The 18,232-nt window shown below is 43.1% G+C and overlaps 1 protein-coding gene and 1 non-coding gene across 3 annotated transcripts; one reads left to right on the top strand and one right to left on the bottom strand.

Moving 5' to 3' along the window:
• Positions 1 to 1,690: 1,690 nt before the first annotated feature.
• On the top strand, positions 1,691 to 9,226 carry LOC110509755 (succinyl-CoA:3-ketoacid coenzyme A transferase 1, mitochondrial). 2 transcript variants are annotated; one of them, XM_021590839.2, is made up of 17 exons: positions 1,691 to 1,880; positions 3,857 to 3,983; positions 4,213 to 4,303; positions 4,443 to 4,578; positions 4,736 to 4,885; positions 5,057 to 5,163; positions 5,398 to 5,458; positions 5,585 to 5,692; positions 5,798 to 5,912; positions 7,536 to 7,630; positions 7,712 to 7,805; positions 7,953 to 8,025; positions 8,136 to 8,211; positions 8,302 to 8,391; positions 8,496 to 8,576; positions 8,670 to 8,771; positions 8,902 to 9,226. In XM_021590839.2, the coding sequence occupies exons 1-17, from the start codon at positions 1,782 to 1,784 to the stop codon at positions 8,935 to 8,937; spliced, it is 1,641 nt and encodes a 546-aa protein (XP_021446514.1). In that variant the 5' UTR covers positions 1,691 to 1,781; the 3' UTR covers positions 8,938 to 9,226. The 2 variants fall into 2 exon arrangements, with proteins under 2 accessions (XP_021446514.1, XP_021446515.1); XM_021590840.2 differs by having other exon boundaries at positions 1,693 to 1,880; positions 7,757 to 7,805.
• Positions 7,135 to 7,205, bottom strand: trnac-gca. The gene has a single exon. It is a non-coding gene; the product is annotated as a tRNA-Cys (tRNA).
• Positions 9,227 to 18,232: the final 9,006 nt, after the last annotated feature.

The following is an 18,232-nucleotide window of genomic DNA, read 5'->3' as shown; positions in this document are numbered from 1 at the left end:
GCAGGCTCCTGTGGTTGGTTGCAGTAAAATAATATATATTTTTACTATAGCTGTACTTTTTTTCAGACTACGGCTCCCTACAAAATCCTGCATTAATCCGGTCCATAAACGGGTGCCCCGCGGCTCAGCATAATTGAATCCACCACTCTGTGGCATCGTGAAAGCGCCACCAGCTGGTAAATATTTAACATAACAGGCAAGACCACAATTTCGGAGAAGTTGTTTACGCATTTTACGCACAAAAATTACATACCCTACAGTTCAGTCGTGAAAAGAAACCTTTGTCATAATTTACACCCGTTGACAATTGTCCTGAATTATTTTACGGAACCGCCTTTCGAGATTGTGCAAGTTGTTTTTCTTGTTCATCTGTAAGTAGTCTATGACCTCTTCAATGTCCGCTCTCACAGACGCACATGTGGTGGCTATGGGGCATGTAAGGCCCATCCATTGATTTAGGACCCTATTTCCATTTATATTTTCCTCGCAGTATGGATTGAAGAGTTCAATGAAGTGGAATACTCACTTTCACCTATTCAATGTTAGGTTATAAGGAGTTGATGAGTCCATATTTTTGAACCTCCAGTCTCACCTACTAGAGTGGACATAGCCGGCACACTGAAGTGCACTCACAACTGCAAGACAAACATTTAGCAGGAAGTGTATACCATGTGTATTTTGTTCATACAACTTGAAATGGTTTCCATGTTTTTCTATGTTGGTTGGTTGGTTGAGGGATTATGTTATTGAAAGTAACATATGGTTTTGACTTTTTTCCCTTCACCAAACAAACACAGCAGCTGTGGTAAGTCTATGTCTAGGTTACTCAAATTACGGTAGATGGAATACATTCTCCTCTCATGGCACTCAGCCCTGGGAGAGGTTCTATTATCTAAAAGATAGGGTCTAAAGATGTATTCCTTTACAAATCTGCCCCCACTGTTCAGAGTCATTATCTCATTGGCTCTAGAGAGAGTGTTTGGCATGTGAGCCCCTGACTCAACTCATTCTCTGAAGTCTGTCAAGTGAGACTCCCTACCCTTGTCACAATGTTCGTAATAATGGTCGGACCAAGGCGCAGCGAATGTAGAGTTCCACATGCTTTAATAATAGTGAAACTTAACAAAACAATAAACAAACCGTGACTACAGAGGTGCAAAGTGCTCCAAACAATATCCCATAACACACAGGTGGAAAAAATGCTACTTAAATATTATCTCCCACTAGAGACAACGATAGCCAGCTGCCTCTAATTGGGAATCATACCAATACACCAACATAGAAAATACAAACTAGAACCCCACATAGAAAATATAAACTAGACTAAACCCCTAGTCATGCCCTGACCTACTCTACCATAGAAAATAAAGGCTTTCTATGGTCAGGACGTGAAAACCCTCCATGCACATGCTCTTATAAATAGACAGTCTCTCTCTCTAACAAAGTTTGGAATTCAAAGCTTGAAATTCTTCTCAAAATGTGGTCTTCCATGTTGATCCTGTGATTATGCTACCTGGTCTCATGCTTTTTTAGGTTTTCACTTGAATGTGGGGGAAACGGGGACTTACCCTTTCACGAGGTGCTTTGAAAGCCTACATTTAAAACTTTTGGTCAGTATGGTACTAATAAGCAGTATCACTTTTAATTGGTCAATTTCTCAGTCACTCCAGGGATGCCCCCACCCCTCCTGGCCTGATTGTTGACTGGGCCCAGGGGGAATGACCTGTACTGCAAACCTCCAACACTCAGTTTTCTGAAAGACTGACAGACCGATTCCGAAAATGGCGTCCTTCAGAATTCTGTCAAAATCAGAGCAATTTCATAGAAATATATCTTCAGTGAGAAGACAAAAAGGAGTACTGTCTATGCAGTATGGCAAGGTAGGAACAACTTTATAATTTTACCACAAATTGTGTTATGTGTATAATAAACCTGAACATTAGGTAAAATGTTGTTTATTAATCCAGTATATCAAGCTAGTATTGTATTGCTCCATATACAATGTAACGATTGTGTGTTAAATTGTGACTATTGATACTGTTTAATGGTATGGAACTGTTAGGAACCTCACAAGGGTATCTGTTCTGAACCTCAAATGTTTTATTCTTGTTACATATGGAAAGATTTCGGACCCCTTCCATTTTTCCACATTTGGTTACCTTACAGCCTTATTCTAAAATTGATTAAATATTGTTTTCCCCGTCATCAATACCCCATAATGACAAAGTGAAAACAGGTTTTTAGAAATTGTTGCACATTAGATTTTTTTCCCAGCTAGCGACTGGAACGAGCTGCAACAAACACTCAAACTGGACAGTTATCTCAATCTCTACATTCAAAGACTCAATCATGGACACTCTTACTGACCGTTGTGGCTGCTTTGTGTGATGTATTGTCTCTACCTTATTGCCCTTTGTGCTGTTGGCTGTGTCCAATAATGTTTGTACCATGTTTTGTGCTGCTACCATGTTGTGTTGCTACCATGTTGTTATGTTGTGTTGCTACCATGCTGTGTTGCTACCATGTTGTGTTGCTACCATGCTGTGTCGTCATGTGTTGCTGCCTTGCTATGTTGTTGTCTTAGTTCTCTCTTCATGTAGTGCTGTGTGGTCTCGTTGTTATGTGTGTTTTGTCCTATATTTATTTGTATTTTTTATTTTTAATCCCAGGCCCCAGTCCCCGCAGGAGGCATTTGCCTTTTGGTAGGCCTTCATTGTAAATAACAATGTGTTCTTAACAGCCTTTTCTAGTTCAATAAAGGTTAAATATTAAATAAAAAAAATACAATTGGAAAGGCACACACCTGTCTATATAAGGTCCCACAGTTGACAGTGTATGTCGGAGGAAAAACCAAGCCATGAGGTCAAAGGAATTGTCCGTAGAGCTCCGAGACAGAATTGTGTCGAGGCACAGATCTGGGGAAGGGTACCAAAACATTTATGCAGCATTGAAGGTCCCCAAGAACACAGTGGCCTACATCATTCTTAATGGAAGAAGTTTGGAACCACCAATACTCTTCCTAGAGCTGGCTGCCCGGCCAACCTGAGCAATCGGGAGAAGGGCCTTGGTCAGGGAGGTGACCAAGAATCCGATGGTCACTCTGACAGAGCTCCAGAGTTCCTCTGTGGAGATGGGAGAACCTTCCAGAAGGACAACCATTTCTCAAGCACTCCATCAATCAGGCCTTTATGGTAGAGTGGCCAGACAAAAAACATTTCTCAGTAAAAAGCTCATGACAGCCCGCTTGGAGTTTTCCTAAAGGCACCTATAGGACTTTAATCCATTTTAGAATAAGGCTGTAACGTAAAAAGTCAAGGGGTCTGAATACTTTCCGAATGCACTGTATGTGGGAGTGTTTTATTTATCTTTTTTTCTTTCTTTACTTTACTTACCTACACACACACACACCTTTTTTTTCTCACTATTGGTTAGAGCCTGTAAGTAAGCATTTCACTGTTTCACCTGTTGTATTCTCCGCACGTGACAAATAAACTTGATTTGAGTGCTATAATACTGTGGATGGGTCACTCAGAGTTCTTATGGATGAGAACTGTCTAAGTGGAGAGCATTAGAATAAATCAAGTAGGAAACCTACAAGATTTTTTACAAGTTTTTATTCTAGAATGAATCCTAGTCCATGAGAGAAACCAGAAACAGTGCTACATGAATCACTTTGAATTAACCATTTTTGACACAACTCTAACATACCTTTCTCCCCTGACAAAATGGAAGCACGAAATAACAACATGCAAATTTGTATCAATTTCATTGAGGTGGATTGAACTCTATTGATTCACTGGTAAAAATCCAGGTTTACTGTGATGTCCTTGTCCAAATTGTCATGTGGCTATTTCAGTGTGTTCCTCACCCTCGGGTGTGTGGCTGTTGCTTCTCCACCTCCTGCCCCAGGGATGCCCGCTTCTTTACCGACCCCACAGAGGCAGTGAAAGACATCCCAGATGACTCCACTCTACTAGTCGGAGGTAGCATACTGTACCTACTCTCAGGCCTTTTTCATCACATAGTTAAGCTTTAGTCAAATTCAAACATTTTGCGTTTCAAACCTCATAAATACCTTCTGCTTCTGGGAAAACAATATGTCATATTTGTTTAAGCGCTAATCATTAACATTCCATGTTTGCGCTTGTACATTAGTTTGGGTAATGTATAGGATAATTCAGAGTTTAATGTTTTCTTCTGAATGTTTTCCAGGGTTTGGTTTGTGTGGAATACCCGAGAATCTGATTGGGAGTTTATTGAAGACTGGAGTGAAAGGTATCACAGCAGTCAGCAACAACGCTGGGTAATTAGGCTACTACAAAATGAGTGTGTGTGCGAGTGCCTTTGAGTATATTTGTTTTTGTGCATGTGTTGTATGTATCTAAGCAAGATAGAAATGTGTTTGTGATTCTCGTGTGGATAAATCTCTCGTGGGTGTGCAGTGTGGATAATTTTGGTCTTGGTCTGCTGCTGAGGACCAAGCAGATCAAGCGGATGATTTCCTCCTACGTTGGGGAGAATGCAGAGTTTGAGAGACAGTACCTTTCAGGGGAACTGGAGGTGGAGCTAACGCCTCAGGTTAGACTCTAATGTATTTTCTCCATCTGGTTTGTAATGAAAAATGGATTTGCCTGTCATTCTCGCTATAACAAGTTTGTTCTAACATTTTTGTATCTTGTTATAGCCTACGTGTTAGATCGTGTTATGACTTTCTTATACCATACATCTACTGAAGGGTACCCTGGCAGAGAGGGTACGTGCCGGCGGTGCTGGGGTCCCTGCCTTCTTCACGCCCACTGGGTATGGCACACTGATCCAGGAGGGAGGCTCACCCATCAAATACAACACAGACGGCAGTGTGGCCATCGCTAGCAAGAAGAGAGAGGTATGCAAAAACACACACATATATTCATATTGAACCTTTATTTACCCAGAATAATTGTTTTTTTTTTTCTTCCAAAAAAGACCCGGTAATATTAGAGAGAGAGAGGTGGACACTATGGGGTCAGCTCAGCTTTTACTCCTGACCCTGACATGTGATGTCATTATCTCACAGGTGAGGGAGTTCAATGGCATCCACTATGTCATGGAGAGAGCCATCACAGGGGACTTTGCTTTGATCAAGGCCTGGAAAGCTGATCGAGCCGGTAACATTGTGTTCAGGTGGGGTTGGCTGATTTTTTTCAACAACAATCATAAGAACGTGTTATATTCAAACTCCACAAGAGGTCAACATTTCCTAGCATGATGTTGCGCCACTGCTAGTGCTAACATTCAAAATCAATTACAACGGACAACGACTGTCACTGTGAATGATTATATAGTTAATGCACTGACTCTACTTAGCATATCAGCATACAATAAACAGTTCATGATACTGTCTTTGTCTTTCTATAGAAAAACAGCACGGAACTTCAACCAGCCCATGTGTAAAGCAGCTAAAGTCACCGTAGTGGAGGTTAGCATGTCAATGAACCAGTTTCAATTAACAGTTTGTTCAACTATAATGTGTGGCCTAAGAGTTTACTGAACCTTACCCCAGACTTTTAAACCCCAACTGGGTCTTCGGTTACTACTGTCTTAGGTAGAAGAGATTGTAGATGTGGGGACCTTTGCTCCAGAAGATATCCATGTCCCCAGCATCTATGTTGACAGGATTGTGAAGGGGGCAGTCTATGAGAAGAGGATAGAGGTAAGCCTGCCTGTCTGTGTCTGTCAGTCTGTTGGTGACAGGTAACGTGGAATCGGTTGTTTTCTCTGTACTATTGATTGGCAATAATCCCTGTTCACTGTGCAGAAGAGAACGGTCCAGAAAGGATCTATGGAGACACTCAAACCCAAGCGGAAGGCAGACCTGCTCCGAGAGAGGATCATCAGGAGGGCAGCACTGGAGTTCCAGGATGGGATGTATGGTATCCTTTACACAGGATCAGGGCCGGAGGGAACAGTGTGGATTGATATTGAAACGTGAGGTACATATAGGGCTATGGCAGTCACAAAATTTCCTCAGACGGTAATTGTCAAGCAAATAAATGGTCGGTCTCACGGTAATTGACAGTTAATTAACAAACACATTTAGCATCTCCTGGCTTGCACACAGCCTACAAGCCACTGATGCAGACCTTTGGAACATCTACATTTGGAAAAAGTCTAATAAAGCCATGTAATATAGCCTATACCTTCACAATAAATCCATTCTTTATTTTAGACAGTTCTAAAGAAACATGATATGAAGAAAATGTGGTCTTTTTCAGAAGAACAGAATAGTATACTCTGAGTTGTCCTTATGGCAGGTCCTGATCTGGCTATTCCATATGGCTGTGGGCTACGCTAGTTCATTTAGCAGACAAGATTGGCTTAGAATTCCATGGCATTATTTTATAGTATGAAGAATACAATTGAACATAGCTGGATTACATTGAAAGGATATTTTCTCCAAATGATTTCCAGGGAGTGTGCACATGCGGCTATTCTGTGTTGAGCGGTTAACAAAGAAATAGCTATCTATATGCTTAATTTAGAAAGACATGAGCTCATGACCTCTGCTCTGTTTATTTGCGCAGGCTGTTCACACTTCAGTCTCTCATTCACAATTTGACGATGCCTTGAATTTCCCGGCGTCATCCCCTTTGTGGCCGTAATGCATCCTAAAAAAATCCATGCCTTTTGTGGCCAGTGGCCGTTGTGCCCTTCTCCCTGAGTGCTGCATGCTCCGAAGCACCTCTCACTCACATGGCTCTCCATCACTGATCGGGTCTTTCATTCAGGCTACAAGTGAAGACAGACACATCGGGGACGCAACTGTGCACGTCCTTATCCAATTCTGAGATTCATATTGGAATAACTGTCCACATTTACTTTTCGGCAGCCAACAAGATGGGTAGGCCTAACTAACAGCAAAAGCACTAGCCTATGTCAATTGACTATCCCCCATAGTACAAATGTTGACCTATTCTGTGTGAGAAATAAATATTCCAAAGATAGTCTGGAACAGTTGTAAAATGCGATAGATCCTAAATTAATTCAACCACTAGCATCAAAAAAGACCAGAGATTTCTGTTGGCTTGGCAATCGAACACAGATTTGTTCCTCAGGGGTTTGCATACTTCTCGAAATTACATGTTCAAAACATCCTGCATTGGCCGGGAATCGAACCCGGGCCTCCCGCGTTGCAGGCGAGAATTCTACCACTGAACAACCAATGCCTTGGAATACTGAGATAAGGCTGGAAATCGTATCATAAAGCTTTATCTCCAAGCATATTTTTCACTTTGTGGGCTCAGCTACATTGTTCACACTAAAAAAAAACAGTCCTTTCTCCCCATTGGGGAATTGAACCCCGGTCTCCCGCGTGACAGGCGGGGATACTCACCACTATACTAACGAGAAGCTGGTGTGTTGGACCTTTGAAAAAACGTGGAGTAAAGTACCAGGCAGTTAGCATGTTTGGTAGTCTACTAATGAAGATGTAATAATATGTAGACGTGGTGGATGTGATTGGTTATTAATAGGTCCCTTGACTACAGCATCTTAAGCAAACCTTGGTATTGGGATCCCCATGCTGGCCAGCAACTTCATCAACTCTGACATCACTGTGCACCTACAGAGTGAGAATGGACTTCTGGGCCTGGTGAGCCATATTAAACTGTTAGATTTACAGATACAAGTAGAAAGTGCATTCAGGAAAGTGGGCACCCTCTCTTTGACAAAGCCCTGTGTGTGTGTCTGTTTCATTTTGTTTGTGTATTATAAAAAGGGTCCTTATCCCACCGAAAGTGAGGTAGACCCAGACCTTATCAATGCAGGTACGTACAGCAAGCACATACGTCAACACTACACCTACAAAGTTGTAGAAAATCTTTGGTTGGACATGCTATCCTCAAATCAAAGCTTTCTTGGAACATCTTTCCTGGCCTTTACCCTCCTACCCAGTCTCTGTTTGTGTTATTTAGGTAAAGAGGTTGTAACTGTGGTTCCTGGAGCCGCGTTTTTCTCCAGTGATGAATCATTTGCTATGATCAGGGGGTGAGTGCTCAAACCACCTACTGTACTCCCCGATCTTTATCTCCACTAACCTTAGTATCACTTTTTCCTTTGGAGTAGCTGAAGGTAACATGAACCACCTCTACTTTCAGTGGCCACATTGACCTGACCATGTTGGGGGCCATGCAGGTGTCTAAGTATGGGGACCTGGCCAACTGGATGATCCCGGTATGATCATGTCTCTCACCCTGACCGATCGTAGGAATACGTGTATATAATGTTTCAACATGTGTATGCTCTCTTCATTGACCTCCAAAGGGAAAGATGGTGAAAGGAATGGGAGGGGCTATGGACCTAGTGGCAAGTGCAGGAACCAAAGTGGTGGTGACCATGGAGCATTCTGCTAAGGTACAAAATGACACTACCTCTGGTGCTTCATACATATGGTTTTAGACCTTACTACACTATAGGAGTGTACCCTGTAGTAAACCTTTTCTCCTTACAAACTTAAGGGGGACAAACACAAAATCCTGGAGAGTTGTACTCTCCCACTGACCGGGAAGCAGTGTGTGGATAGGATCATCACTGAAAAGGTGAGCTTTTTAAATAAAGTTAGGCTTATCAGCTGCAGGCAGTGTCAATCTCCTCTCCCTGTATGCAGTGGCTTACACTCCTCACTCCCTCAGGCAGTTTTTGATGTTGACAAGGCCAGGGGCCTCACTCTCATAGAGATCTGGGAGGGGCTTACTCCTGATGACATCAGAGCTTGCACTGGCACAGACTTGGCTGTGAGTTTGACAAACCCATCATAGCTCAGATGAATCATGGAATAACTACTGACTCATTAACTCAACACTGAATGTTCTGTGCTTCCATTATAATGACTCAACTCTGATCACTGTTTGTGTTTCTTGATAGGTGTCCCCAAATCTAAGACCAATGCAGCAGATCTGAACCCAGTGACTCCAAACCTTTCTGCAGTGCACAGAATCCTTCTTTTAACATTCCACGTGACCATAGTGCTACAAATGCATGTACACAACAACTCTGGGAGAGATGTATAAATAGAACTGCAGACTTGAAGGTATTGACAGTTAAGAGTCAGTCGGCTACAACGTGCCTGTGACTTACAATAGAATCAGCTTGCTGAAGTCTAGGTCTACAATGCAATGACTGGTCATTCCAAGCTGTATATGGTATGATCCATGGCAGATTGTTTTACTCTTAAAATGGCATAACTACATTTGTTTGAGTTTCATAATTTTACAGAGACACTCAAGTGCTAAGTGTTTTTTTTGGTTCAGGATGGGATGATATCAAATCAAATTGATTTGTCACATACACATGGTTAGCAGATGTTAATGCGAGCGTAGCGAAATGCTTGTGCTTCTAGTTCTGACAATGCAGTAATAACCAACGAGTAATCTAACAATTCCAAAACTACTACCTTATACACACAAGTGTAAAGGGAAAAATAATATGTACATAAAGATATGAATGAGTGATGGTACAGAACGGCATGGGCAAGATGCAGTAGATGGTATTGAGTACAGTATATGAGATGAGTAATGTAGGGTATGTAAACAAAGTGGCATAGTTTAAAGTGGCTACAGCAGCAGATGGCACAGGGATGTATTGTCTGCATGATATCATACATTATATACACTTGAGAGCATCTGGGGTAGTCAAACTCATACAATGTGTCTAACTTGGGTAAATTCAGCATTGTGACCTTTGCACTAATGGTACGGCGTAGAGAGGCTCAACCAGGAAAAACAATTGTTACGCAACCTGTTCCCTACTCAGAAAAGGGGGGTGGTGATTTGCTCCTGGGTTCTGTTGGATTGTAAGGCCGGTAGGTAGGATGTGATGGTCTAGGAGGAAGAGAGAAAATACACTGCTCAAAAAAATAAACACTTAAACAACACAATGTAACTCCAAGTCAATCACACTTCTGTGAAATCAAACTGTCCACTTAGGAAGCAACACTGATTGACAATACATTTCACATGCCATTGTCTATTTCATTTGCACAACAGGTGGAAATTATAGGCATTTAGCAAGACACCCTCAATAAAGGAGTGGTTCTGCAGGTGGGACCACAGACCACTTCTCAGTTCCTATGCTTCCTGGCTGATGTTTTGGTCACTTTTGAATGCTGGCGGTGCTTTCACTCTAGTGGTAGTATGAGACGGAGTCTACAACCCACACAACTGGCTCAGGTAGTGCAGCTCATTCAGGATGGCACATCAATGCGAGATGTGGCAAGAAGGTTTGCTGTGTCTGTCAGCGTAGTGTCCAGAGGAGCATGAAGGCGCTACCAGGAGACAGGCCATTACATCAGGAGACGTGGAGGAGGCCGTAGGAGGGCAACAACCCAGCAGCAGGACCGCTACCTCCGCCTTTGTGCAAGTAGGAGCAGGAGGAGCACTGCCAGAGCCCTGCAAAATGACCTCCAGCAGGCCACAAATGTGCATGTGTCTGCTCAAACGGTCAGAAACAGACTCCATGAGGGTGGTATGAGGGCCCGACGTCCACAGGTGGGGGTTGTGCTTACAGCCCAACACCGTGCAGGACGTTTGGCATTTGCCAGAGAACACCAAGATTGGCAAATTTGCCACTGGCGCCCTGTGCTCTTCACAGATGAAAGCAGGTTCACACTGAGCACATGTGACAGTCTGGAGACGCCGTGGAGAACGTTCTGCTGCCTGCAACATCCTCCAGCATGACTGGTTTGGCGGTGGGTCAGTCATGGTGTGGGGTGGCATTTCTTTGGGGGGCCGCACAGCCCTCCATGTGCTTGCCAGAGGTAGCCTGACTGCCATTAGGTACCGAGATGAGATCCTCAGACCCCTTGTGAGACCATATGCTGGTGCGGTTGGCCCTGGGTTCCTCCTAATGCAAGACAATGCTAGACCTCATGTGGCTGGAGTGTGTCAGCAGTTCCTGCAAGAGGAAGGCATTGATGCTATGGACTGGCCCGCCCGTTCCCCAGACCTGAATCCAATTGAGCACATCTGGGACATCATGTCTCGCTCCATCTGCGTTGCACCACAGACTGTCCAGGAGTTGGCGGATGCTTTAGTCCAGGTCTGGGAGGAGATCCCTCAGGAGATCATCCGCCACCTCATCAGGAGCATGCCCAGGCGTTGTAGGGAGGTCATACAGGCACGTGGAGGCCACACACACTACTGAGCCTCATTTTGACTTGTTTTAAGGACATTACATCAAAGTTGGATCAGCCTGCAGTGTGGTTTTCCACTTTAATTTTGAGTGTGACTCCAAATCCAGACCTCCATGGGTTGATAAATTTGATTTCCATTGATAATTTGTGTGATTTTGTTGTCAGCACATTCAACTATGTAAAGAAAAAAGTATTTAATAAGAATATTTCATTCATTCAGATCTAGGATGTGTTATTTTAGTGTTCCCTTTATTTTTTTGAGCAGTGTACATGTCAGTGGCAAAGCAACATCAAAGTGCATGAACCAAGTAGTGCCAGGTGAATAAACAGGAAGTAAATATGTAATCAACTCAGAGCCGACTATCCTTTTGGGGGCTTTTAGCGAGATTTCGTTGCCCCCTTGCAGCAAAACATTAGTTTTAGTGGCCCCCCCTCTTAAAAGTGGGGATAATGTGTTTTAAAAATGAATTTCCTGCAATTCTACACCTTTGCCATGGGGCAGAGAAACCTCACAATTTTATAACAAATGTTATGCTTTTTCCAGACATGATTTATGCCACGTTAATAGAATATCTGAGTGAGAATGATTTTGTTAGTCAATAGGGAAAGTCAGGGCCCCTGGACACGTGCCGTGTGCCCAGTCGCTAGTCGGACATGATTACTTCAAGTTTAGATCAAAATTAAGTGGCTGCCAGTGACAAGAGTATAACTGCTGATGCACAACCAAATTGCGAAATTGAGGAGTGGGGCATATAAGCAGACAATGAAAGCTCTTACAATATTCGATGATTACATTTCTCTAAAACTACATGCGCACCACCAAGTCAGAATAGTAGGTGAAATTAAGAGGGGAAAATAGATCAAATTATCAGGGTTTGGCTACTAACATCTACACAACATACACTTTGTATGACTTAGCTACAGTATACATATCTCCCTGGTAAATTTAATCATTTATACAGCAGCATACAATACAATTTTGCACTCACCTGGTTGTGCTGTGCTCACAGGAAGGTGGCACAGTGGTCCTTCGTGGACAAATTGTCAGTCTGGCATTCTCTGGATTTATGGTGCTTTCAAAACAACTGGTAACTCTGAAAAAAACAAGGTCGAATCATGATGTCATTAATCTTCAGCTCATAGCTCTAGATAGAGGCTGGATTTACAATTCCGAAATAGATGACCATTTTCCCAGTCGGAGCTCGTTTATTCCCAACTTCCCAGTGGTCTTGAACTCACTGAGGTCAAGTTCTCGCAGTTCAGAGTTAAAATTGTTTTGAGCGCGGCACAAATCATGCGTCATTGACAGCATGGCCAATGTTGAATTTTTACCATTTTAACGTCGCCTTAATCCCAAATTTGGGACCACACAGCCACTCCACTGAATAACAGGCTAGTGATTGCTTTGCTTGCAGTTAGCCACCGACACTGATTCCTTCCAAACCACTGTTGAATTTGCGATTTCCAACTTGTGTAATGTTTGCCCAATGGCTGATGAGCACTGATACATTTTAGCTTTAACTTCTCTTCATATGACAAGGATTAAAAAGGATTTGCCAGTAGATTGTCGACTTGATTCATGACTGATAGCTAAGATTTTGAAAGTACAATGTTGACGTGATCAGTCCAAGCAAAGCTACTTTACATATGTGGTTTGATGTCATTTTATCTGTGGCCAATGACCTTGAGCCTTCTTGGATTGGCACTTCTAAATGTAACTATGGCAGCACCCAAATGGGCTAGAATTTTCTAGCACCTGGACTTAATTTTCCTGATCACTTCCCCTCTATATAGCAACTCCAGACGTCGTGGGGGTTGGTTCCAGTACCTGTTGGACTGGGAGGGGTATGGTCTGGTGTTGGGTTCCAGTGGATGACATTCTTGAGCCCAACATCATCCGAGATTTCCTTCTGGACCGGCACGTTTCTCATCCATCGTCGTTCTGCTGCTGGAGCCTGGGGTACTGTCACGTCCGCTCCCGATCCCCCTCTTTGGCGCTCGACATCGCCGGTTTACTAACCGCCAGTCCTGTCAACCCATCCTTGTGCACACCTGCACCTTATTAGGCACACCTGGACCTCCCCGATTACTTCCTCTTTATATAGCACTCTATTGTTATCTCCCACCAGGCAAATTTAGTTTGCTTCCATGCTTAGACGCCATTCTAGTTTTGTATAGTTCAATGTTCTTAGTCATTAAACTCTAACTGCACTTGCTTCCTGACTCCCTGCATCTACGTTTAAAAAAAATGAACAGATTAACACAATTTGAAAGTGCCGAATCCTTCAGAAAGCCTAATAATATATATTTAGCAATAGCACTTCCATATAAACATTCTGCTAATATAACAAGGCACTTACTGATAGTTTATTTCCTTCCCTTTTGTGTGTGAAACAATGCCATGAAAGGATATGCTGTGTTCAGGAGTGGAAAGGGTGTTTTATGGCAAGGTGAGGTGTGAGAAAAAAGGCTGAGGAGTGGTGATTTGGGATTGACAACAGATGTGGGAACACTTGTAGAGGGAAGGGGTGTGGCCTGAACCAATTAGTTAATCTGCAGAGGAGTGGTCTTCAACACACCACCAATACTTTTACTAGAAATGAATAAAAGCTAATGGCAAAATGGATATCAATATTCAAAATTTGTTTGTTGCGGGTATCAAGGAGAGCACTCGGAGTGCTATTGAGTTCTCTCTCCTTACTGGCTATATGAGACGGGCCAGTTGAAAACACCTGTCTGTCTCTGTCATGTGCCTCATGAAGGTAAGGAGCTGACCTATACAGTAAACGTTACTATATACTCTCAACAGCATACATTACTATCACTCTGACTGTGTTAATGTCATTATTTCTCCAAGTTGAACTTGGATGTGACTCTGTCCTGTCTGATTCAGTTACTCTTCTGTCTCCCTCACATTCAGTATGTACTGAGCAGTAGTGGTGCGTGGGTAAAATCACTGGAGAAGCCAAGTCAGAATAAAAGCTTCATTACACCCTATGTGTTGTGATAGTTACATTGTTTTACTCTATAACCTGTTAGTTCATATGCCTTGTGATCGTGATATATATATATAGATATATATCTATCTCTATCTAATATTTATAACTCAGCAAAAAAAGAAACATCCCTTTTTCAGGACCCTGTCTTTCAAAGACATTTTGATTTTTACGAATTAACTTCACAGATCTTCATTGTAAAGTGTTTAAACACTGTTTCCCATGCTTGTTCAATGAACCATAAACAATTCATCGTTAAGACACTAACAGCTTACAGACTGAAAGCAATTAAGGTCACAGTTATGAAAACTAAAGAGGCCTTTCTACTGACTCTGGAAAAACACCAAAAGAAAGATGCCCAAGGTCCCTGCTCATCTGCATGAACATGCCTTAGGCATGCTGCAAGGAGGAATGAGGACTGCAGATGTGGCCAGGGCAATATATTACAATGTCCGTACTGTGAGATGCCTAAGACAGCGCTACAAGGAGACAGTATGGACAGCTGATCGTCCTCGCAGCGGCAGACCACGTGTAACAACACCTGCACAGAATTAGTACATCCCAACATCACACCTGCGGGACAGGTACAGTATGGCAACAACAACTGCCTGAATTCTCATTAATCCAGCCACAGTGTCTGATTTCAAAAAGGCTTTAGAGCGAAAGCACCACAAACGATTATGTTAGATCACCACCAAGTCACAGAAAAACACAGCCATTTTTCCAGCCAAAGAGAGGAGTCACAAAAAGCACAAAGAGATTAAATTAATCACTAACCTTTGATGATCTTCATCAGATGACACTCATAGGACTTCATGTTACACAATACATGTATGTTTTGTTCGCTAAAGTGCATATTTATAATTTTACATTGGCGCGTTACGTTCAGTAGTTCTAAAACTTGCGGTGATTGTGCAGAGAGCCACATATATTTACAGAAATACTCATAAATGTTGATGAAAATACAAGTGTTATACATGGAATTAGAGATATACTCCTTAATGCAACTGCTGTGTCAGATTTCAAAGAAATGTTGCAGAAAAAGCAAACCATGCAATAATCTGAGTTCAGCGTTCAGACAACAAAGCAGCCAAAAAGATATCCGCCATATTGTGTAGTCAACAGAAGTCAGAAATAACATTATAAATATTCACTTACCTTTGATGATCTTCATCAGAATGCACTCCCAGGAATCCCAGTTCCACAATAAATGTTTGTTCGATAAAGTTCATAATTTATGTCCAAATAGCTTCTTTTGTTAGGGCGTTTGGTAAACAAATCCAAACGCGCGTTCAGGTCCAGTCGAACGTCGGACGAAAAGTTCAAAGAGTTATATTACAGGTCGTAGAAACTTGTCAAACTAAGTATAGAATCAATCTGTAGGATGTTTTTATCATAAATCTTCAATAATGTTCCAACTGGAGAATTCCATTGTCTATAGAAAAGCAATGGAACGAGAGCGAACTCTCTCGTGACCACGCCTCACGAGCCTGTGGCACTCTGCCAGACACCTGGCTCAATCCTCTCTCATTCTCTCCCCCTTCATAGTAGAAGCCTGAAACAAAGTTCGAAAGACTGTTGACATCTAGTGGAAGCCTTAGGAAGTGCAAAATGACCCCATTTACACTGTATATTGGAATGGTAAAGAGTTGAAAAACTACAAACCTCAGATTTCCCACTTCCTGGTTGGATTTTTCTCAGGTTTTCGCCTGCCACATGAGTTCTGTTATACTCACAGACATCATTCAAACAGTTTTAGAAACTTCAGAGTTTTCTATCCAATACTAATAATAATATGCATATATTAGCATCTGGGACAGAGTAGCAGGCAGTTTACTCTGTGCACCTTATTCATCCAAGCTCCTCAATACTGCCCCCCTGTCACCAAGAAGTTAAGACCTATGTCATCGGTGGAGACACGTCCTCCATAGCTGGTCAGAGTGTCCTGGACCTGGAGGACCCAGAGGCCAATGGACAGACCAGTGGTTCTGCTCTGTCAAGTACTTCCCTTGGGTCATCAACATGAAAGTAGCATAATCAAATAACATTTTATTGGTCACATGCTCCGAATACAACCTTAGCATTTCACTAACTTAATAGCCCCTAACCATCAATGCAGTTTAAAAAAATACAGATAAGAGATAAAATTAACAAGTAATTTAAAGAGTAGAAGTGAAATAACAATAGCGAGACCATATACAGGGGGGTACCGATACAGGGGGGTACCGATACAGAGTCACAGTGCGGGGGCACCGGTTATTTGAGGTAGTATGTACATGCAGGTGTTCAGGAGTCTTATGGCTTGGGGTAGAAGCTGTTTAGAAGCCTCTTGGACCGAGACTTGGCACTCCGGTACTGCTTGCCGTGCGGTAGCAGAGAGAACAGTCTATGACTAGGGTGGCTGGAATCTTTGACAATTTTTAGGTCCTTCCTCTGACACGGCCTGGTATAGAGGTCCTGGATCGCAGGAAGCTAGGCCCTAGTGATCTACTGGGCCGTTCGCACTACCCGCTGTAGTGCCTTGCGGTCGGAGGCCGAGCAGTTGCCATACCAGGCAGTGATGCAACCAGACGGTGCAGCTGTAGAACCTTTTGAGGATCTGAGGACCCATGCCAAATCTTTTCAGTCTCCTGAGGGGGAATAGGTTTTGTCGTGCCCTCTTCAATACTGTCTTGGTGCGCTTGGACCATGTTAGTTTGTTGGTGATGTGGACACCAAGGAACTGGAGGCTCTCAACCTGCTTCACTGCAGCCCCGTCGATGAGAATGGGGGAGTGCTCGGGCCTCTTTCCTGGAGTCCACAATAATCTCCTTTGTCTTGTTCACCTTGAGGGAGCTGTTGTTGTCCTGGCACCACACGTCCAGGTCTCTGACCTCCTCCCTATAAGCCGTCTCGTCGTTGCCGGTGATCAGGCTTCCACTGTTGTGTCATCGCAAATTTAATGACGGTGTTAGAGTCGTGCCTGGCCGTGCAGTCATGAGTGAACAGGGAGTACAGGAGGGGACTGAGCATGCACCCCTGAGGGCTCCTGTGTTGAGGATCAGTGTGGCGGATGTTGTTACCTACCCTTACCACCTGGGGGCGGCACGTCAGGAAGTCCAGGATCCAGTTAGAGAGGGAGGTGTTTAGTCCCAGGGACCTCAGCTTATTGATGAGCTTTGAGGGCACTATGGTGTTGAACGCTGAGCTGTAGTCAATTAATAGCATTCTCAAAATAGGTGTTCCTTTTGTCGAGGTGGGAAAGGGCAGTGTGGAGTGCAATAGAGATTGCATCATCTGTGGATCTGTTGGGGCAGTATGTAAATTGGAGTGTGTCTAGGGTTTCTGAGGTAATGGTGTTGATGTGAGCCATGACCAGCCTTTCAAAGCATTTCATGGCTACAGATGTGAGTGCTACGGGTCGGTAGACGTTTAGGCAGGTTACCTTAGTGTTCTTGGGCACAGGGACTATGGTTGTCTGCTTAAAATATGTTGGTATTACAGACTCAGACAGGGAGAGATTGAAAATGTCAGTGGAGACACTTTCCAGTTGGTCAGCGCAGGCTCGCAGTACACCTCCTGGTAATCCATCTGATCCTGCAGCCTTGTGAATGTTAACCTGTTTGAAGGTCTTACTCACATCGGCTGCAGAGAGCGTGATCACACAGTCTTCCGGAACAGCTGGTGCTCTCATGCATGTTAGTGTTATTTGCCTCGAAGCGAGCATAGAAGTAGTTTAGCTCATCTGGTTGGCTCGTGTCACTGGGCAGCTCTCAGCTGTGCTTCCCTTTTGTAGTCTGTAATGGTTTGCAAGTCCTGCCACATCCAACGAGCATCCACCTCCTATCATTCTAACCTTTTTTGTCATTGTTAATATATATATACCATTTGACCAGCTCTCTCCGCTCAAGCCGTGAACTGACTAATTTATCTGCATGTCCAGCCCGTATTTATCCTGACAATGAAGTGTTTCACAGTTTTTCGTTCCAGGGCTACAAGCAGAATAGAAAACTATTTGACATATATAGTTGCATTCATTAGTTTTATTGACAAATGTCAATGGAAAAAATAAGGTAATTCAAAGCAAAAC

Source organism: Oncorhynchus mykiss, chromosome Y, assembly GCF_013265735.2.
Source record: "Oncorhynchus mykiss isolate Arlee chromosome Y, USDA_OmykA_1.1, whole genome shotgun sequence".
NCBI classification, from domain to species: Eukaryota; Metazoa; Chordata; class Actinopteri; order Salmoniformes; family Salmonidae; genus Oncorhynchus; species Oncorhynchus mykiss.
Note: the sequence above shows the minus strand (reverse complement) of the source record. Positions and strands in the feature narration are given on the sequence as shown.

What these genes read in the sequence shown, in the direction of transcription:
- LOC110509755 (XM_021590839.2), top strand. Translation starts at nt 1,782, where the DNA reads ATGGCGTCCTTCAGAATTCTGTCAAAATCAGAGCAATTTCATAGAAAT. An exon ending in TCGCTAGCAAGAAGAGAGAG is followed by an intron (nt 4,886 to 5,056) that starts GTATGCAAAAAC and finishes ATTATCTCACAG; the next exon opens with GTGAGGGAGTTCAATGGCAT. An exon ending in TCATTTGCTATGATCAGGGG is followed by an intron (nt 8,026 to 8,135) that starts GTGAGTGCTCAA and finishes CTCTACTTTCAG; the next exon opens with TGGCCACATTGACCTGACCA.